The following is a 22733-nucleotide window of genomic DNA, read 5'->3' as shown; positions in this document are numbered from 1 at the left end:
AAAAACGAAAAGGAATTTCTTTTTCTTTTTTTATGGTCAGTCCTCTGAGCATTGTTTTGGTATTTTTATATATAAAAAAAAGCAAAAAGTACTATTCTTGCATATTTCAGCTTTTTTTCTTTGGTATTTTCAAAAAAAAAAGGAAAAAAAAAAACACTTTGCCCCCTTGCTGGGTGTTTGATAGTGTCGGTGATCTAATCATGGCCCCGATTCGTGATTGTTTTGATTTTAGAGGTTATTTAATATTATTGTATTTTTTAAGGTTTTTTTTTTAATTTTATAATAAAATAATATTTTTTATGTTTTAAAATTTTATTTTTGATACCAAAAAAACAATAAAAAACATAAAAAATAATTTAATATAAAAATAAAAACTTAATTTTTTTAAAAATATTTTTTTATAGCAAAAACAAATATGAATTAAATAAATCTCGTGTTTTCCTTGTGAATTGGATTCGAGAATTACATTTTGATCCCTGAGCCATTATGATCCCGTAAAATACCTTCCATTCTAGCATTTGGAAGATTTCCATATAAAAACAAAAAAATGTGAACAAATTCAACGAAAAAAATTAAATAGGCTAATTACCATATTAAAAAAACATGTTAGAATTAAAAAGAGAAGGATTTTTTTTATTTTTTTATAAAATAGAGAAACTTAAATATTTGATTTGAAACTCCATAGACTTTTCCTTTGTTATATAGTTTTGAGAGAAATTTGATGGATTGGAAAAAAAAAACAATGATGAATAATGTAATGACATTATTGTTGTTGTGTGATGCAATAATTCTTGGGCTTTTCTGGTGGTTAAATTATCCAGGTTGAGTTTTTAAATTTTAAGATCTAATTTAAAAAAAAAAACACTTAAAAACACCATACAAATCCTCGACAATCTTATTTCTCACCCCTAATGATTTATAATCACTTTAAAAATAAAAATTTAAGCCAAATAAAAATAAATTTTGTTTTTTTCTTCTCTGCCTTTTCCTACAACTTCTCTCTCCTCTCTCAAAATCATTAAATATGATAAAAATAAAATTTGGGGGCTCAAATATAAAAATTGAAAAACTATAGAGACTAGGCAAATAGAAGTCAAAACTTCAGGAATCAAAATGAACTTTCATATATAATGTTTCTACCATGCAATTCATAATGTCTTGTATCTTGCTAAACAATATAATGAATCTACCCTAAATCTCTAGTTTTATTTATAATTATAATATAATCTTAGAATATTTATTGACAAGAAGGGGAAATTGTACTATTATCCTTAAATTCTCAATTTGGTTACTAAACAACAAATATTACTGATTGGGTTTCCTATTTATTGAGCATTACTGAATAAATTATCATCATATATAAAGACTTGTCTATTTTAGGGTATGTTTTGGATTATGTTTTGGAAATGTGTTTTTAAAAAATTAATAATTTTAGATCATTTTAATATGTTATGTTAAAAATAATTTTTAAAAAATAAAAAATACTTTTAAAAAACAACTACTATTATATTCTCACATATTATCTTAAATACAAGGATACCATCTTAAATCTAGTCGGTTTTTTCATGAATTTAACAGTGGTATTTAATTGGATAATATTTGTGATTGTTTTTCCCTGGGGATCCTGTCGAGAATCATATGGTAGCGAGGCACAAACTTCTACTTAATTAATATTGAAATTTAATTATTTACAACATTAAAGGGAAGAAAATCTAACCAAAAATCAAATAGACGTGCACACTAAAATTCAACTTTCAAATTGAAGATGATGAGAATTGAAAATACAAAATCGGAATTAAATAAAAAATAAAATTTTAAAAACATTATTTTTTAAATAAATTTTAATTAAAAAAATAGATAGAGTCAAGAATTGAAGAATGATAATGAAAAAATTATAGTTATTAAATCCAGTCAAGGGCCCGAGTTCCATGTTTTATGTGTTAACCCGGATCAACTCAATTAATCCAGATCAACCAGAAAAATTATTATTTTCATATAAAAAATTCAATGTAAATATAGATTATATAAAAAAATATTTTAATTTTTTTTTACCTTGCATTGAACAAATATTATGTTAAGTTTAAGTATTTAAATAAAAAAAATTATATTTCATATTAAAAAAACATAACTTTTTTTTGAAATATAAAATATATATATTGATAGGTTTAAAATCTCATATTGAAAAAACATAACATTTTTCCTGAAAACATAGGATGTATATACTAATATGTTTCAAATTTCATATTGAAAAAATATATTAAAAAACATAACATTTTTCCTAAAATATAGGATGTATATATTAATAGGTTTCAAATTCCATATTGAAAAAATATAATTTTTTTAATGAAAAAATATAATTATATACGAAAGGTTTTAAATTCTACATTAAAAAGATATTATATTATTTAATGAAAACATATAATATATATACAAAAGGGTTTTCAATTCTACATTAAAAAGATATTATATTATCTTTTTAAGTTAAAGTATTTAAACTAAAAGGTTTTTTACTCTATATTGAAAAAACATGATTTTTTTCCTGGAAATATAGAATATATATATATATTAATAGGTTTCAAATCCCACATTGAAATAATACAATTTTTTTCACGTGAACATGAAGTATATATATGAAAGAACTTCAAATTTTATATTGAAAATATACAATGTTATCCTTTTAAGTTGAAATATTTAAACAAATATCCCATATTAAAAAAACATGATATTTTTTTATTAAAAACATAGAATATATATACTAATAGGTTTCAAATCTTATATTTAAAAAAAAAAATTGGGTCTTGTCCGAGTTATGGGTCGACCTATTAGGTCGCTCGGGTTTGATCGGGTTGTTGCCCCAATCAATTTTTTTATTAAACTAGACCGGTCTATTAATTGGGTTGACTGAGTTCTAGATTGATCTACCAGGCCAACTCATGTTTAATAAATGTGAAAGATAACTTGAGATGAAAAAAAAAGGAAACAAGGTATAACAATAAAGGCATCCAAGGTGAGATACAAGGGTGTGTTTATTTTTAGAGTTTAATTGTGTTTTTTTTTTTAATTTTTAAAATTATTTTTTTGAGTGTTTTTTCTATTATTTTGATGTTATGATATTAAAAATAATTTTTTAAAAATAAAAATATTATTTTAATATATTTTTAAGTTAATTTGTTTTCAAAAACAATTTTTATTATAATCTAAGTTATAAAATAATTTGATATGGATAAAAAAACAATCAATCAAATAATCTTTAAAAATTTGAATTTATTTTCCAGTCAAACCAAAACTGGACTAAATTTATTAGTTTAGTTTTAAGTTTTTTTTAAAATGAAATAAATCTAATTTAATTAATGGGATTTTTAGTTATGCTATTTTTAATCAATTTTAACTTAATAAGTTTTTAATTTATAATAAGAGTTTTTTTATTCAATTTTTTATTTTATTTTTCAAATTAAAATCTAATCAAATAATTTTTTTTAATTTTATAACTGAAATTATTCAAAAAAATAAAAAAATTATTCAACTCAATTAATTTAATCAATTTGGAATCAATTTTTACAAATAATTTGAATAATTCAATTAATTATTTAATTTACTCACCTCGTTCAAGCAGTTATTGGTTGAGAATATAATAAATATTATTTGTTAAAATATTTTTTATTTAAAAATATGTTAAACTATATATTTTTAATATTATCCTGTCAAAATAATAAAAATTAATTAAATTTTTTTTTTTCAAAAAGACGATTGAACCACGTTGCCGAATATCTTCAAACGGTCTAACCTCCAAAATCTCTTGCCTGGAAAAGAAGCTAGCCACCTATCACAAATAACACACGCACATTAACGAGCCAGAGCCATGCTCTAGAATGACGCAGAACAACCCAGCCCACCCCGAGGAAAAAAAATCTTAAGCAGAGACGAAGAGAAGGATAGCAAGAGAGAGGCCTGTCAATCAATCAATTCTCTTCAGCCGGCAGCATACGGTATCTATAACTTCTTCTTCCATCTGCTTCAGATTTCTTCTATGGATACTTAATTTTGTTAACTGTTGTTTTACTTGCGTATCCTGTAACGTCTTCTTCTTCTTGTTTTATAGGTTTAGTCATGGCGAATACAGCTGCCTCAAGCTCTGTATTGTTGACGAGCTTGCCTCAAATCCGTACAGATGATACTTTCTCAAGGAAGAACCGGATAAACCTAATTCGTTCCCCTTTGATTCGATTCCAAGCCAGCCATCATCAATCTTGTCATTCCATTTCCTTCAAAAGGTAATCGCATTTCTGGAACTTGAACTGTTCTGTGTAGTTGAGATTTTACAATTTGTACAATTTTGAGGGTTTTTGATGATGAATTGATGAAATTTATGCTTTACCTGAAATTTATTGTTCTGCTTGCTCAAGTCTAGTTTTTTTTTTTTGAAGTTGGAAACATGAGATTGCTGCCGGTAGATCAGGTACTAGTAGAAAGAAGAATAATGCTTGGAAACATTGTAGTTCGTTCCTTGGTGAGAGAGTGGTTGAGGCATCTTTTCCAGAACAATTTAAGTGCATGTCTTTCTCCCTTAACCGCCGTAGAAGCCGCTATAGCATCAAGAGATCTATACCGAGAGCCTTTATTGATAAGTCTGCTTTTCGTTTGTCTGGCCATTCATTCGATACTGCTTCTGTAAGTACATATCTCCTGCTTCCTACTTTTGATGACAATCTGTTCTGTTTTGAGGTGTCAAAATGTTATCCCCCACCCCCTTTCTCCTTCTAGATGGAAGAAGAAGATTATATTAAAAAGGAGGCAAAAATGCGATCACAGAAATGAAGTGTGTTTATTAGGTGGACAAATAAAGCTCTTTAGTTCTATCGATTATCGGTTACTGTGAATCATTAAAAGATCCCAGAATGGCACAAAAATAAGCCAAAATGCTGTTATATCCCCAACTGTTGTCTCAATAAAGAGAGGCTTAGAATTTTTTTTTTAGAACAGAATGTTTTTGAATCTCGTGTTTTCTATGATGCACGACGCATTTGAGATTTCTGTCCTCATTCTCTATGGTGATTTAGGCTCAGACAATTGGGGATTTTAGGGTTTGGGTTAAAGAGAAAGGGAAGTAAGGCTTGTAGACCTACAAAGAGAAAAACCTAAGCATCATAGGTAGGATTCTTAGAAATCTCACAATCATGGAAGCATAAATTGTTGGAAGTTTTATTCATAATTCTTTTTCTCCATATTGAAATATTACATATCTAATAGCTTCATATAGAGTTCCAAATTCTCCCAGTCTTTTAAGGGCGTGAACTCCTGAATAAGCAAAATAACAATTCCTAAAATCATAATTAGTGTAGGAAAACTGAAACAAAATTTTTAGGACTTATAAAGTAAAACCTAAACTCTGAAAATCCATCAGATTTGGGAATTTCAAAATACTCCTCTATTTGAAAATCACATTAGAATATAGGAATTCTGCCTCTCTTTTTTTTCAACTGCATTGTTCTCTCCTGGTTGGAGAAATCTTAAACTTGTGCTCTTAAAGTGTCAAAGCTGCAAAAACTGAATAAACTTTAGTGACTTCCTTGCCTCAACACAACATCCTTGAAAAAGAAACAACAACTCTTTTTTGAAGGTGTCGGCAGTGATACGATGACATGTTTACACTCCATTGCACCATAAACTTAGGGAATGGTGGACACTATGTGCGCTGTAAAAGGGCCTAAATTAGTTTTGAATTTCTGGAAGCTCAGTGAAATAGTGGCTTAGAGCATGAAGGAAAGGCTATGGATCATGTAGAACATCAACACATCAAAAAAGGGCAGCAAAAGGGCTGCTTTGACATAAACAACCTGGTCAATATGCTAGAAATGAAGAATTAAGAATCTCGGATGGAAGCAGCAGAGAGAGATTAATGAACCTCCTTCCTACTACAAATAATCCAAAGTGGCAATAGAAAGAAGAAAAACCACCATAGAATCTGTACATATTCTCAAATTCTTACCACCTTTCCTGTTCTTACAATAGGCTAAGCTTGCCAATAACTATCTGTTATTCACAAATCCTAAGTATTCCATTGCCCTTATTGTATTTCTGAGCACTCTGGATATGGAGCACACTCCTTGCACTCTTTGCATGTTCAAGGTTCGCTTTGCATTAGTTCTGAGGACAAAAAGAATGAGAAGAAGGTTAATCTTGCATCAAGCATCTGGTTCAGTGGTTCTTCTATGTGATATCTTCTAGAATTCAATGGCACATGCATAAGTTAATTGATGAGCATTTATAGATTAATCTATAAAAGAAAGGGAAAGACAGAAAGAAAGAAAGAAGGAAAGAAAGAAAAAGAATAGAGAAGAAAGGTAAGTAATTAGAGCTGGTTTGGATTCCTACAAATTTATTTGGAATTCATGCCAAGGTTGAGCTTACCTTAATTGTTCTTTAGATCAGCTCCGATCCAACAATCGTAAGCTTTTGCCTACTCAAGTGGAGCTTAAGCATGGGTTTTCTGGATTTGTTTGGTACTCTTACTGTTACTAGAGTGCGTTCACTGTGATCAGGGATTAATTAATGACCATATCTGAAGAGCATTTCCTTATTTATGAAAATTGTATGACTGTTATCCCTAATTGTGTTCGTTCCAATGTCTGTTCAATTCCAGTGTCCATTTTCTTTGCTTGCCTCCTCAGATAATTGCTACTAACTTATTGTAGTCTTTTCATGCATATGATGTATGCATATTTTTCTAGATTGCTGATTGTTGTCTGCATAATTTCCAGGGAAAGCATGTTCATGCCCCATGTGCATCAATGGGTCCAAATGAGCCTCATGCAGCAAGTATAGCCTGCCCAGATGGTATTCTTGAGAGACAAGATTCTGATTTATTAGATTCGGAATTAGAAAGGGCAAGACTATTTGAGTTTTTGCACTCTGAACTTCCATGTCACCCAAAGTTGCACAGAGGGCAACTGAAAAATGGACTCCGTTATCTTATTCTACCAAATAAAGTTCCACCAAACAGGTATAGTTCATGCACTCCTGTGTGACTTATGTTATTCATCATGTTTCCAGGGCATGCCACTTTAAGAATTCTAAAATCTTATGGTTATTATATAAGATAGTTACCGCATGCTAGGAGCTAGATGCTTGTTCTATGGTTCATTCAAAAAAGTTATATTTACTTCTTGTAAATGCTTGAAATATCATTACATACATCCCTGTACATTTATTACCACATGTCCTTGTCAAATGAAGTGTGAGAGGACCTGAAGGTGACTTTTGGGGCATAATTCAGGGTTAAACTCTTCAATTAATGAGGAAAAGATAAACTACAATAACAATTCATAACAAATAAAGAAACTAAGTGCTCTTCCTCATATCATTGAACTGTAAGCATCCTTGTATATGTATATATATAACCCATCCATTAACATTAATTATGAAATAATCATCCATCAATGTGATATTGAAAGGTTATTTTCAATAAGAAATTTCCTAGACTTCTACTCTGAGGAATTGGGTTGCTCCATGTATTCTTGACTATAGATGCTTTTCTTAAATTCTCCATATGTTCATAAGTTCATTCTTCTATAGCATATGATGCTTACAGCTAACATATTGTTTGAACCTTTCTTGCAAGTTAGATGCAACTAGCATTTGGTGTTTTACTTATGGAAGTCTAATGGATTACAAATTTGAAATATGTTAGCACTTCCAACAAAAGCTTCCATTATGACAATACATTAACTTCATATTTCACAAGAGCAAAGCTAACATTATGAAGGGGAGACATATTACAGGCCAATTCCAGTTATCATGAAATGTGTTGAACTAGGTGTAAGTTAAAGTAAATTGAATTCATGACCATGCTGAAGAATATAGTAGTTGCATGGTTATGATACTAAATCTATTCATTGAATTTCTCTTTAGCTCACCAAATGATATTAGAACTTATGACTGAATGTTAAATTCTTCTCTCACAAGAGATGTATAGTTGTGGGATTTTCAAAATCACATTTGCTTTATTTTTCTACTCAAAATCTAGAGGGCCCTGAAATCTTTTCTTTTAATTCTCTAACTCCCATCTATGCAGTACCGTAAAATTTCTCATTTCATCTAGTCAGTAGTATTTGGAAAGAGAGGATACCATCCATGGTTAACGGTCTTAATTCGATGGTGGTAATTGGTGTGGTCAAAACTCACCATTCCTTCTCTCATATACAAAACTAACTTTCAATTTTTTAGGTTTGAGGCACACATGGAAGTTCATGCAGGATCAATAGATGAGGAAGATGATGAGCAAGGAATCGCACATATGATTGAACATGTTGCATTCCTTGGAAGTAAGAAACGCGAGAAACTTCTTGGAACAGGTGCTCGATCTAATGCTTACACTGATTTCCACCATACAGTGTTCCACATTCATTCACCAACTTGTACAAAGGTTTGTCACTTTACTCAATCTTTTCCTACACTAACAATTGATTTAATTTAATGGTTTTGGTTGTTGTGTTCTTAACACCTTTTTAGGCTCCAACTGTTTCCTTTCACTCTGTTGTGTGCTTTTATTGTGATATTCTTTTGATCTGGTTTTTTCCTTGCAGTTCTTTGGTTACTTTTGATGGGTTCAAGAAAGTATTGTTTGAAGATAAATAATTCTATACCATGATGGAGAAATATAAAAAAATAAAAGCCATCTAAATATTCAATTTCTTTTATAGTGAGCCAAAAAAAAAAAAAAACAGTAGTTAAACACTTTAAAGCATGGATTATGATTGCAAATTTATAATATAGTTGATTGATATCTTATGTATCAGCAAAAGACTGTTAACTATACAAAGCAAGGATTGTAACTACAAATTAGGGAATATACATGTGTATTAGACAATATATAATTGTTGTGTTTAATAGAAGATATTTAATTACTAGCACAAACTTGTGTGTTTGTGTGCATTTGTAGATGTGCTTCATCTGATTCAAACTAAGTTGCTTGTTGGTATGTTTTGCACCTTGCTGGAAGTAAAAAAAGACTTCAGAATGTGCACCCAACATATTAGAGTGACTTTATTGAAAACAATTCTATGTGAGTGTTTGGGAGCATGGTAGTTTATTCTTTTAGATGCTTTTCAAAAGTGCTTTCACTTAAGAAAGAATCAAATTGATGTTTTTTTAAGCGCTTTTAATATTTTGATGTGTAGATGTTAAAAATAAAAAAAAAAACTGAAAAAAAAATCATTTTAGTGCATTTTTAAGAGATTTTTTTTTAAAAGCACCCTGCACCACAATAGCAAGCACACAATAAATCTTATTGTTCAATTTGTCTTTTGCACGGGATAGTGTGCACCAAGCATCTGATAAAGTTATGGAAGTTAACATACATATGGGTAAGTTTCATTAATTTGGTAGAGTACATTTGAATTTTGGTGGATTTGCTGATTGTTATCTGTACCAATATGGTAGACATATGATAGTATAGAATGAGTATCTGTTTGACTTGTTGAGAGAATTAGGGAGATACATTAGTATGTCTTGCAATATTGTGTCGCCATGCTTGCCTATTGTAATTGAATGCTTGCATTATAAACTACATTATCTTTATGTCTTGCTATCTTTTTCTTGCTTCTTGCACCAATACTTTTTGATTAAATTCCACCATGTGGTGTTTATTGATGGCAAATGGTGCTTGCCAGGATGCTGATGGAGATCTACTCCCCTCTGTGCTGGATGCCTTGAATGAGGTATAGATGAAGGAATTGCTCTTGTATTTGAGATGCTTCCCTTAGTTTGGATTTGTTTCTTTTTTTGTCAAGAAGACAAATGTTTGCTAGGATGATGGCATGCAGAGTAAAGATTTGACAATTACAATGTCTTATTTAATGTATCCGTTTCATTGAACAGATAGCTTTCCACCCGAGCTTCCTTGCTTCTCGAGTTGAAAAGGAAAGGCGTGCTATACTTTCAGAACTACAGATGATGAATACTATAGAATATCGTGTTGACTGCCAGGTACAGACTCAGTGTTGCTTGTAAATTGATACTAGTTAATGTTTGAATATTTCTGTTTAATATCAATGTTTGATGATTTTTTTTTGAATGTAGTTGTTACAACATCTACATTCAGAAAACAAGCTGAGCAAAAGGTTCCCAATAGGATTGGAAGAGCAGATTAAGAAGTGGGATGCAGAGAAAATTAGGAAATTCCATGAGCGTTGGTACTTCCCAGCAAATGCAACTCTATACATTGTTGGTGACATTGATAACATTTCAAAGACAGTTCACCAAATTGAAGTATGCCCAAAAACTTGTTGATCATAATTTATAGCAATTAATCATTGTCTGGATTAGTAACTTATGTATCCATCTTGAAACAAGGACTATAATTACTTCTTGATGTGCAGAATGTCTTTGGACAAACTGGCCTGGAAAACAAGACAGTTTCTGCTCCTTCTCCAAGTGCATTTGGTGCAATGGCTAGTTTTCTTGCTCCTAAGGTCTCAGTTGGGCTCCCTGGAAGTTCGCCTCATGAAAAGTCATCTAGTTCTCTAGACCAATCCAAAATCATTAAAAGGGAAAGGCATGCAGTTCGTCCTCCTGTCGAGCATTATTGGTCTCTCCCTGGAAGCAATGCAAATTTGAAGCCACCACAGATATTTCAGCACGAGTTTCTTCAGAATTTCTCAATTAATATGTTTTGCAAGGTATGGACAACAAGAGTAGTGGTCATGTTTTGCAGCATTTTGCTGGGTGCTGGTTCTTTTGCAGATGCTCTTGTTTTTTTTTATCCTCCTACTTCTTGGGGTGATGATTGCTATTGTGTGTATCTCACTGCATTCTAACTTCAGAGCAAATTCAGTAAAAAACATCATTTTATCTGCATCACTGTTTCCACCTTCATGTGCAAGTTGTGATGACAAACAGTAAAATTGAAGAGTTGTTGGGATTCTTGCTACTTGGAAAGGGAATTTTGGCAGAAAGTGAAGCCATTGAGTGGTGTTTCTGTTTAGGAAGGACTTCCTTTGCATTGTCTCATTGCGTTACTCGAGATACTGCAATGACTGATCAGTTATTTATCATCTCAGAAACTTGTTTGACTGCATGCTTTGATTTAAAGTTTTACGGTTCTGCTTGTTAAGTTGAATCTTAGTTCCACTTGATTTCTAGATCTTTTGGGTGTTTTTTTTTTAAAAATTTTTTTAGTGTTGTGTCGGGGTCTCCATATGTTCTGCCCCCTTCAATTTGGAACTTTTTTGAAGGAATGAATTGAATTCTACAATATCGCAGTTGAGTGAAATAAAAATTTCCTTGTTACTTCTGATAGAATAGAAACAAAATAAAGTTTATCTTCTGAATTCTGTAACAGGCCATTTTAAGTCAACTCACGAGCAACAAATTATACCAAAGTCGGTGCAAATTGATTATTATGGGAATCATTTTTGCAATTTGTTTCTTGCTTTTGATTTCAAGCTGGGTATTGTAAAAATTAAGAAGACCATCGCTTATCCCAACGAATAATTGATGACCTACAAAGGACAAAGTTTATTATGAACATGAATAAAATTTTCCAAACCAAATGATATATGATCTTTGGATTTTTTTTCCCAGTGTTTTACCACCTAAGTGTGTTTCACGTGTTTGTTCCAGTAATAAATTGTGTCTCTGTCTCTGAATTGGTCTCTTGAGGGTCGTTAACACCCTTCAATAACCCAAGTTTATATGCATTAGTGTTGCGTTATGACAATTATTTTTTATTTCATACTTTAGAATGGCGAGACTGTGAAGCATTGACACTAATAAAGTGTGCCTTGGATTTAGTGTTATTATAGATAACTGCCTGTCAACTCCCCACAGAGGACATGGATTCAAGATTCTATTCATTCATATATGTCATATTTCAATCTGATGCATGATATATAGGAGCAAGTCTTTGTAATGCTGTTTGAAAGGAGAATATCATTTTTACATCTTAGTCAAAGGTAAGAAAATTAATTGGTTACTAATAATCCCGCCTTCCCGCCTTCCCATGCTGTTGATTCTGTACCCATTAGCCACTTTTCATGGCACGCCACTTTGAAGAACACTTTTCCATTCACATAAACATAAAAACATGAAGTTTTTCTCTGGTTCCCTTCTTGTAATTTAAGAAAAATCTGGAGTGTCTAGGACACTTGCAGTTATATGCTGTTAAATTCTTTATCATCATGTAGAAAATTTTGCTTATGTGTTTCTCCCTTTGGGACTAGCATTCAATGTGCAACATGCAGAAATACTAGCCTCTGGAAAAGTGGGCTTGATTCATTGTTTTTTTTTCCGCTTTATTTGGGTTGGGATTGACATCATGCTCTGGATTTTGCTGCAGATTCCAGTGAGCAAGGTCCAAACGTATGGTGACTTGTGCAATGTTTTGATGAAGAGAATATTTTTATCTGCACTGCACTTCCGAATTAATACAAGATACAAGGTTTCTGCTGGTCATGTTATATATAGTTTGAGCCTTTTTCCGCACTTGTTTCTTTCCTTTGCTTTCCTATTGGTCACCATTTAACCTGTGATTGGGTTGGTCTCTAATTGTTTTTTCCTCATATATCAATTTTAATTTGTTCTGTTGCTTTAAATGCGTGTTTGTTTGGGAGTTGCCTTTTAGTAAACGTAGATTATGAATGATAATGGTTTTATTGCTGACAAATGCTTAAGGTTTCTTCTGACTATTGATCATGAATTTAGCTATGCTTTTGTTTCAACGAGCAGGATGGAAGTCAATGCAAATTTAACAATTAAGATTTTAACTCAAACATATAGTAATTCTGCAGACTGCTGGTAAAAAAATTATGGAAGCTGGGAAATTTTCAGGATGAAAGTTGGTGCAAATTTAACAATTAAGATTTGAACTCAAACATATAGTAATTTTGCAGACTGCTGGTAAAAATATAAAAATGATGGAAGCTGGAAATTTGTCTATATTGTATTGATTTCTGTATGTGTGGGTCCATATCTCTTAGTTTCATTAGCCCTCCCAAAATTTTTGTTAATTTTTTAAAATTTTCAGAGTTCAAATCCACCATTCACTTCAGTTGAATTGGATCATAGTGATTCTGGAAGGGAAGGATGCACTGTCACAACTCTTACAGTAACTGCAGAACCCAAGAATTGGCAAAATGCAATTAAAGTTGCTGTTCAGGAGGTTCGTACTTTTCTGTTCTTCTGTCTTCACTCTCATTGCTACTGTTAATGCAATTCCATTGCATCAATTTTTTCGTTGCTGTTTACATTCATGTTGGAATTATTATCAGATAACAAGCTCTTTTTTTTTCTTCATATTGTTATTTCCCTTATTTGCTAACTGTAGAAAAGGGCATGGTTTTTTGTTTAATAAGATTACATTGGCAGTTGCAACTATTAATAGTAGTCTTCAGTGGGCCATGCATCTATTTGTGTTTTTTGGCAAAAATTCTGGAGACAGAAAGCATTGAATCTTATTTGATGCTGCTACCAACTTTGCTCAATCAAATTTAGATCTTCTTCCTTTTCTCATCTTTTCCTGGTTAAAATATTTTATAGATTTTGTTTGATGCAGGTTCGAAGGCTTAAAGAATTTGGTGTCACAAAGGGTGAATTAACTCGCTATATGGATGCACTTTTAAAAGATAGCGAACATCTGGCAGCTATGATTGATAATGTTTCATCTGTTGATAATTTGGAATTTATCATGGAGAGTAATGCTCTTGGCCATACTGTGATGGATCAGAGACAAGGACATGAGAGTTTGTTTGCTGTTGCTGGAATGGTCACACTTGAAGAGGTAAATTTCACCCATAGTGACCCTAACTATTATTGCCTGCTGTGCATGCTCTTATCCCTGTAAAATGAAATTATGTAATGTGTGTGCTAGCAATCCGGGAAGTCATAACTTCATCATTGTCATGTGTGCTTATACTTTGATTTTGACTCTTACTGCGCACCTTTTTTTTCCCCTTACGTTTCAGTATATAGCCTGAACTTGCTTTAGAACTGCCATGCTATTTTTAGTATAGAGACTAATACAGAGCCATAGTTAGTATTGTGCCAAAATACTTTATTCTTGAAGATACTTAATTTCTAATGGTTTTGATGCTTCACAAATTTTTCCATTAACATTTATCTAATGCCTTGATTTCTCGTCTCTTAACTTTAATTTGTTTGTTGATGAGGTTTTATTGGAAATATTCGTGGTTATTATTGTGATATATTTGCCTTCAGTAGTAGGTGCTTTGTGAATGTAATGCCTTTTTGCATAGCTTGGTGTGCTTTCTGAAGTTTTTGAAGTTGAGAATGAGGATTTTGAGGTTCCTTTGTATATTCACTCTTTTGTTTGTGAAATCATTATTTTTTCATGACTTTTTCTAGTTATTTTAACTCTCTCTCTCTCTCTCTCTCTCATAGGTCAATTCTATTGGTGCCAAGTTATTAGAATTTATCTCTGATTTTGGAAAACCTACTGCGCCCCTTCCTGCAGCAATCATTGCATGTGTTCCTGCAAAAGTGCATATTGATGGATTGGGTGAAACCGAGTTCAAGATATCCTCAAGTGAGATTACAGCTGCCATAAAATTAGGATTGGAGGAAGCAATTGAGGCTGAGCCAGAGGTGTCCACATGAAACTTAGCATGCTTTGTTCTTTTTACTTTTTTTTTGGTTTTTATATAAACAGCCAGTTATTGAAATAAACTTCATTGACAAGTTCATTTATTTGATTCTATGTGCAGCTTGAAGTACCAAAAGAATTGATATCTTCAACACAGTTAGAGGAGTTAAGGTTAGAACGTAGGCCATCCTTTGTTCCCTTACTTCCAGATGCAGGCTATATGAAATTGCATGACCAAGATACAGGCATCACTCAGCGTCGTCTTTCAAATGGAATTGCTGTAAATTACAAGGTATCCTTATGCATGTTTTTATTCAGCTGGTCACTTCATTAAACTAATGTTTTGATGTTGTTTAATATGCCATTGAATTTGGATTCCTTTCGTGTTTGCAATTCCACTCAATTATACATATATATATATATATATGTATATATATATATAGGTGATCCTTTCGTAGTGTAACAGTGCTTGAGGTATTTATTTATGAAGACATGTTGCATTTTGGTTTTAATATTCACTTCAAAGCAAAACAATACTTCTTGTCTGTTCCATCTTTCATCTCATGTTTTCAATCTGGATGGTAATAAAAAAACTTGATAGCTACATGTTGGCAATATACTTAATATATCACCACCTATTTCAATTTTAGTTCAATCCCACGCTGTGTACAGATATCCAAAAGTGAATCCCGGGGAGGTGTCATGCGGCTTATTGTGGGTGGGGGCAGGGCAGCTGAAAGTTCCGAGTCTAAAGGAGCTGTTGTTGTGGGTGTTAGAACTCTCAGTGAGGGTGGTCGTGTTGGCAGCTTTTCGAGAGAGCAGGTTGGTCTAGTACTGTATATTATGTTTCTTTTTAAAATTAAATATTAGAAAGTTCATTGTGTGGGTTGGACTATCGATTATGAAATGAATGTCAAAAAGAAGTGATATTGCTTGTCCTCTATTTCATCTTATTAAAATTTTCAATTTTTTTCTGAAAGATCTGCCATAAAAAAATCAGTTTAAATGGTAGTGCAGGCTGGTTGTTTAGACTTGAGGAAACCTTGGATAATCTTTTTGCTAAAGTAAATTACACAGTTATGGTCCTATTAGATTGCAGTCTTGGAAGGGAGAATTTGGAGACACTCCTACGCTTTATGGTTTTTAATGTAGAGCGTGCACTTGAGAATTGAACACGGACCTTTGTTGTGGCAAATTCCCCTGTAATTTTAGATCAAAGAAAAAAAAATTGAAACCAGGATGAGGCTGTATGAGTTATGAACAGCAATGAAGAGAGATCTCAAAACATAGTGAAACTAAGCAGCAGTTTAGATAGACTTGTCAAGAATATTATCAAAGCCATCAAAACAGATAAATAAATAAATTGTCTGAATTTTAGGTGACATTTTCTTCAGATATGATTTCATGTTGCATGTATACGCCTTTTTTACAGAGCAGATCTTTTGAAGTTTTTTGTCAGTAAATTAGCTTTGATAAGGAATCATTTGCAGATTAGGATTTATTGCAGTTAAATACTTAATGAAACATGAAGAATTTTGGAGGAAAAACATATATAGAATGTGATCTGTGTATACAAATATGCTTGTGTTTAATAATTCATTATGGGACTGAGAAATTAATATTCTAAAGATGAAATCATAGTCAAAATCGTCAATTATCAGGCGTGAGTGTGTTAAGTATAATGGGTTTCCAATTTTTAGAACTGCTGCTGCATTATGTGAAGTTAGCTGCATGCAATCATTTTTTTTATGCATGCTGGGAAGTTTTCTCAGCAGTTCATTTTACCCTTATTACTGTGCAATATGCTTCTTCAGGTAGAACTTTTTTGTGTGAATCACCTAATAAATTGCTCTTTGGAGTCAACTGAGGAATTTATTTGCATGGAGTTCCGCTTCACTCTGCGAGACAATGGGATGCAAGCAGCATTTGAATTACTTCATATGGTACTTGAGGTACCCCATCAATAACCAATATATGCTGACCAGTAAAAGTTTAGTGTCATTTTTAGGTGGTGTTTTTTTTGGTTGCTTTTGATGGATGCCACATTGTTGACCTTATGTACTGATATTTTGATACCTGAAATTGCTAAATCTCAGCATAGTGTCTGGCTGGATGATGCATTTGATAGAGCAAGGCAACTCTACTTGTCATGTTACCGATCCATTCCCAAAAGCTTAGAACGGGCAACTGCTCACAAGCTCATGACAGCAATGTTGAATGGGGATGAGCGATTTATTGAGCCAACCCCACAATCATTACAAAATCTAACACTGAAATCCGTAGAGGATGCAGTGATGAATCAGTTTGTTGGTGGAAACATGGAGGTGTGTGATTATCTGCTTGTTAATCCTGCATATCACATCTGGAAACAGATATTTAATCATCTAAAAGGTGCATGTCTTCATTCTTCAGGTAAGTATTGTTGGAGATTTCTCAGAGGAGGAGGTTCAGTCTTGCATTATTGATTACCTGGGCACAGTTAGAGCAACAAGAGATTCTGAACAGGAACAAGAAATTAATCCTGTCATGTTTCGACCATCCCCTTCTGATTTGCAGTTTCAACAAGTGAGGATCAAAACAATTTTTATTACTTGAAAATTCTCACATTTGAGAATTAAAATGCCAGGAATCATCATGCAGAATATTGTTAGCATGCTTGCAATGAGCTGAGCTTGCTAACGACACTGCTCGGCTGGTTTGTAAACACGTCTTGTTTTAGAAATAAGGCTGAATTGAACAAGCATGTGCTTTACTTCAAGTCTCATGGATGTCATTCCGTGCAAGCATTGTTACTCATTAGACAGCTCTATCTGATTTTTTTTTAAAAAAAACTTTAATTTATTTTGTTTTTGGAGTGATTGTTGTCCTGAATCCTTTTGAGGGTGAGATTTAGTGTTGGATTGAAACTGAGTCTTTTATGTTGGTGAAGATTATCTAGTAATTTAATTTTCTAGTGGTTATAGTCTTCAACTTTTCATTTTTTATTTGTAATTTGTATCCATGTTTTGGGTTGCTATTTTAGATTCAGTCATGGGTTATGACTCATTGAAGATTAACAAGAAGTGAATTAAATAAGTTCTGATTGAAGATTAACAACAAGTGAATTAAATAAGTTCGGTTGAGCTGCCCACATCTAAGTTCTAAATTTGTGCTTGTGGAGGCTGGTCATTAAAACATGCTGGTAGATGTGTTCTGAGCTTGACCTTGAGCTGGCTTGTTGGAGCTCAAATTGAGCTTGAGCAAGTTTGGGCATTTCATCTATGTGACTGAGCCAACCCTGCAAGCAAGTACTAATTGGTTTGGCTTATTAGATGAAGCCCTAATGCGTACCAGATTCCTAGTTTGATTTTTTCTTTTTGAAGTTTATGGAAGTAACCTGGGTCATTGTGCATTTATATGACAAGAGTGCTTAGAGTATCTGTGCTCTCATGCAGGTGTTTTTGAAGGATACTGATGAGAGAGCATGTGCATATATTGCTGGTCCTGCACCAAATCGTTGGGGTTTCACTGTTGATGGAACAGATCTCTTCAAGTCAGTGAGTGGCTTTTCGGTTGCAGCTGGTCAGTTTTCATTCTATAAGTAAAATTAATAAATTTGATGTGTATTTTGATTCTTGTAAGACTTCTTAATGGAATGAAGTGAGAAATAAAAAAGGGAAGAACTTAGTTGCAAATGGTTGGATAAGCTGTGTGGCTGGAAAGATGGGGATAGGATAGTATTCCTTTCTTCAGGTGCTCTGAGGGAGTTTCTTTAGCTGATTTTCAGCGGAACTTGGCTGCTTATTAATGATATCCATTTTGCTTTATTATTTGGGAGGACGACTTATTCTTCAGCAAGCTTTTGTAGTTCTTTTTGCTGTTAATACAATCTTCTCTAATCTAAAAAATATATCTGCAAAAATTCCTTTTTGTTTAGCCCTTCTATCATGTTCCATGTTAAGCTTATATTCGCTGGCTTTTTTTATTTTTCATTGCTCTTCTAAAATCTGTGTGCAAAATTAATTGTCACAGATAATCTTGTAAATAGGATATGTGTCTTGGTTAATTCACTGCATTTTTAATATAGCATTCAAAGTATTGCAAGAAATGGGTCCCTTTTCAGAAGGCATGGATTATATGGATAACCACTTGGTTTGGTTTCCAATGTGTCTATTGAATTTTCATGTTGCTTTTCTTTTGGATTGAATACTGTCGAGTCTTGTCTGCTTATAAAAGATGCTGGTTGACATGTTATAGAAAATGTAAATTTATTCAGGTTTACCTTTGTGAACATTGTCTGGCTCACTTCTGAACTGTTTCTCTGCATAGAAAGTGGAAAACAACTTTACTTTCTCCAAAAAAACTGAAGTGTGACTCATAATCTCAGCTGGCCAATGCTTTGCAGATGCACAACCAATATCTGAAACACAACAGATAGACGGGATGGATGTTCAGAAGGATATACAAGGAAAACTTCGCTGTCATCCACTCTTCTTTGGCATAACAATGGGGCTACTGGCTGAGATCATAAATTCTCGGTGATTTTCCTGACAGGCTTGCTTAGAAATCATTTCATCTATATGATATAACTTCATAGTCTAGCAATTTGCAATCATGCATGCATTAGCCAGTGTTATTGTTTGTTTCTTTCTAGTGTTTGTCTGGAATGTTCCTGAGGGAATTTAGTCTAGTTGTATCATACTCTGCAAAACTGCCTCTCCATGGGATTGCTACCTTAAGAACAAACAACCAAATAAAAATGTGTGTTCCCATCTAATGCTGTGAAAATACTTTGGGAAGTTAATAAAATTCAATATTGTACCATGGATGATCTGTCCATTTTACTCTGCTAACACTTCTTGACTAGCAGATGAGGCAGTAATCTTTTAGTTTTGAAAATTATGCAGCCTTACTCGAATCTAAAATATTTGTAGCTACCATAGCTATGAATTGTTGTATTTTCATGCAGCTATTCTTTGTTTTGTGCAGGCTTTTTACCACAGTTAGGGATTCTCTTGGGTTGACATATGATGTATCGTTTGAGTTAAGCCTATTTGATAGGCTTAAGCTTGGATGGTATGTTGTTTCAGTAACATCAACTCCAGGCAAGGTGGGGGTTCATTTCCCTATATTCCATCTAATATTTTCTGTTAGTTCTGACGTATTCACTAGCTTTGGGTTCTATTAACATGCAGGTACATAAAGCGGTTGATGCATGCAAAAGTGTTCTTAGAGGGTTGCATATCAACAAGGTTGCCCAGAGAGAGTTGGACAGGGTTAGATATTATTCAACTACTAGAATGCTGTTTGTGTTTTTCTGTGATTGACAGCATTTATACTCAGAACATAGGATTCATTGAAACGAACATGTTTAATGGAAATGATGAAAAACTTTTCTAGAAGTTCGTTCTTGTTATCCCCCTTCATAACAGCTTTTGCTTAAATTAACTTCCCTGCTGGGATTTGTTTTTTACTTTTCCTTGATAGGGGATATCTAATTGCATAATGAAGTAGAGTTGTCTTTTATATCCACATGTATCTTATGTCTTGATGCACATGTAGCATGTTTCCATTTTAACACTTTGCAATTACAGGCAAGACGGACGCTGCTAATGAGACATGAAGCTGAGATTAAGTCCAATGCCTATTGGCTTGGATTGCTTGCTCATTTGCAAGCCTCTTCTGTTCCGAGAAAGGTGAAAAACAATATGTTTGAAGCTTAGCTTTCATCCTTTAGCTCTCATCTTCCAACTAGAAACAAATTATGACTTCATGTGACCTGTTCTTTATGGTTCTGGGGTCCAGGACATCTCATGTATTAAAGATCTCACTGCACTATATGAAGCTGCCACAATTGAGGACGTATACCTTGCATATGAACAATTGAAAGTAGATGAGGATTCTCTGTACTCATGCATTGGGGTTGCTGGGACACAAGCTGGAGAGGAGATTAATGGTAAACAACCATAGTTGAAATTATTCAATTTCCCTGTCCAATGTTTCCTCCTATTTACAGTGTATTTGATTTAATATAAACCAGAATAAACAGAATGCAATGATTATTGATTATATGAGCTGAATTGAAATAATTGAAATCTGTATTGATTTAGAAGCCAATTAACAAGGTTACTTAAAATAGCACATTAATTCATATATGAGTTGTTATGTCATTTTTCTTGGACATCAGGCACAAGGAACATCTTATCTTGTTTTGCCATTTCATGTTTGGATTTTTAGTGGCATATTCTCTTTGAACTGCTTGCATCTGTCTCTTTTTCGTTCTTTTGTTTTTTGTTCTCTCTTTTTTGTCCTCTCTTTTTGTTTCATTTATTTAAGAGCTTTTCTTAAATTGTTCTCCCCATTTGATTAACTCATACTTTGCAGCTCCATTAGAAGTGGATGAAACAGATGATGGTTTTCAGGGAGGCATGCCTGTGGGACGTGGTTTGTCTACAATGACACGACCAACAACCTGATTTTCCTGGATGATTTAATATCATTGATTGCAGTGAAACCTTTTTTGGTTAGTGTTAGAAGGTATCGTTCTTATTGGCATTAAATCTTATATTAATTATTTATACAACAAGGCCTGTTGCAAACAGATATAGCAAGTTGCGTCCATATATGGCTTGGGCCCATGCAATGAAATTGATAATTTTGATTCAAAGGTCTGGAAATTTCCTTAAAACATGCCAAGGCAGATGCATATATATCATATGTCATTGGTTGAAATGCGAGAGAAGAACCGATGTTATTTCTCTGCTTTTCTTTTCCGAGTCCTGAAATATGATATTCCTTGTGTGGAGAATGTGGTTTTATGTCAACCCACTTTGTAATTTATCACCAGCTGCCTTGAATAAAAGACTATGTTAAACCTTTTAAGGGTTTTACTTCTGTTAATCATATAAGGTCATATATTAGAATTAGTGACAAGCGAAGTTGAATGTAAGGTGTAAGGGTTCCAATCCATGTCTGTCACAGGATTCGGGTTCATTAGTGTCTGAGCTTGGGAGAAAGGGGAAGGCGTATCAGGACTGGGAGGAGGGTTTGTACCACCCCGCATTCCTTTATAATGATTTATTTTTTTTCCAATTATCTCTCTTCCTGTGTTGAACACCTCAAGTTTGAGCATGCTGCTGAAAATTGCCATAGAATTTCCATCTTCACAGTTCCATGGTATACTAAAAGGATAGTATGCAGCATTTCTTGTTTCTACATGTTAACAAGAAGTAAAATCATCTGCAGGATCGTGGGCAGCTCTCTACCTGATTTAAAGGTCCGATCAACAATTGATGGAGCTGTCCCATAAAGCCTCTCCTGGACTTTCAGAACGGTCTAGAATGTCCCATCGAGTGGTTCAGGTATGTCAAATTAGATGCCCAACAAAAGTAGTTGTGGAGTTGCGCAAGTTCATAGGGTTATTTTGATTGCTAGCAATTTCAGTCACTGGGATACCAAAATTTTTACAGATGTTTGTATAGATGCTGATCATGGTGTCATTAGCCGCTTGAATTGATTATAGTTTAACCAATTTACAGTCTACACCGCTTGAATTGAATTGATTATAGTTTACAGTCTACACCAGTGCCAATTGTTTCTATTGTAAATTAACCAATTTTGTGTTTTATATACTGAATGATTTCATGCAAAAATTGTTGTTAAACTCAAGCCTTGCTTGCTCGGTTGACTAGTTAACTTACCGTGGTTTGGGCCAAATCAGGGACCTAGTCAAGTTCTAGTGATCTAACGGGTATAGTTTTGAAATCCGGTTTGGCTTGCGAGCTGGCTCAGGACTCGGCCAACCTGGAACTAGAACTGAGTCGGGTTGAAAAAAATAGAGGAAGAAAAAATCCCATGTGACCCGGCGACCTGGTCAAGAACCGGTTTCAAATCCGTTGATTTTTGTTTTTTGTTAAAATAATGTTGTTTTAATTTAAAAAAAAAATAAAATTTGACTCGGCCGATCCGGTAACCTAGACAAAACTCAGTGACTTGGATCTAACCTAGACAAAACTCAGTGACTTGGATCTTAGATTAGTTAATTTCAACTTACAAGTTAGTTGACGAGTTAATTTTTAAGGTTGTTTTTTAATTATTTTTAAATGATGTTTTAATTTATTTATTGGCCTAGGTGGCATATATAAATAGAGGAATATAA

The 22733-nt window shown here is 33.1% G+C and overlaps 1 protein-coding gene across 3 annotated transcripts; it reads left to right on the top strand.

Moving 5' to 3' along the window:
• The first annotated feature begins 3785 nt into the window (after positions 1-3785).
• Positions 3786-22198, top strand: LOC105115782 (uncharacterized). Of its 3 annotated transcripts, XM_011012801.1 has the most exons (27): positions 3786-3986; positions 4100-4271; positions 4425-4668; positions 6759-7000; positions 8224-8422; positions 9669-9716; positions 9877-9984; positions 10078-10266; positions 10377-10676; positions 12335-12436; positions 13022-13156; positions 13550-13774; positions 14395-14598; positions 14718-14888; positions 15269-15418; positions 16411-16548; positions 16693-16920; positions 17009-17161; positions 18031-18157; positions 18963-19113; positions 19565-19685; positions 19771-19851; positions 20170-20271; positions 20381-20531; positions 20960-21112; positions 21821-22097; positions 22144-22198. In XM_011012801.1, the coding sequence occupies exons 2-25, from the start codon at positions 4108-4110 to the stop codon at positions 21049-21051; spliced, it is 3825 nt and encodes a 1274-aa protein (XP_011011103.1). In that variant the 5' UTR covers positions 3786-3986; positions 4100-4107; the 3' UTR covers positions 21052-21112; positions 21821-22097; positions 22144-22198. The 3 variants fall into 3 exon arrangements, with proteins under 3 accessions (XP_011011103.1, XP_011011104.1, XP_011011102.1); XM_011012802.1 differs by having other exon boundaries at positions 18981-19113; positions 21821-22182; XM_011012800.1 differs by having other exon boundaries at positions 21821-22182.
• The last annotated feature ends 535 nt before the right edge of the window (positions 22199-22733 follow it).

This window comes from Populus euphratica, unplaced genomic scaffold, assembly GCF_000495115.2.
Source record: "Populus euphratica unplaced genomic scaffold, PopEup_1.0 scaffold764.1, whole genome shotgun sequence".
NCBI lineage: Eukaryota > Viridiplantae > Streptophyta > Magnoliopsida > Malpighiales > Salicaceae > Populus > Populus euphratica.
Note: the sequence above shows the minus strand (reverse complement) of the source record. Positions and strands in the feature narration are given on the sequence as shown.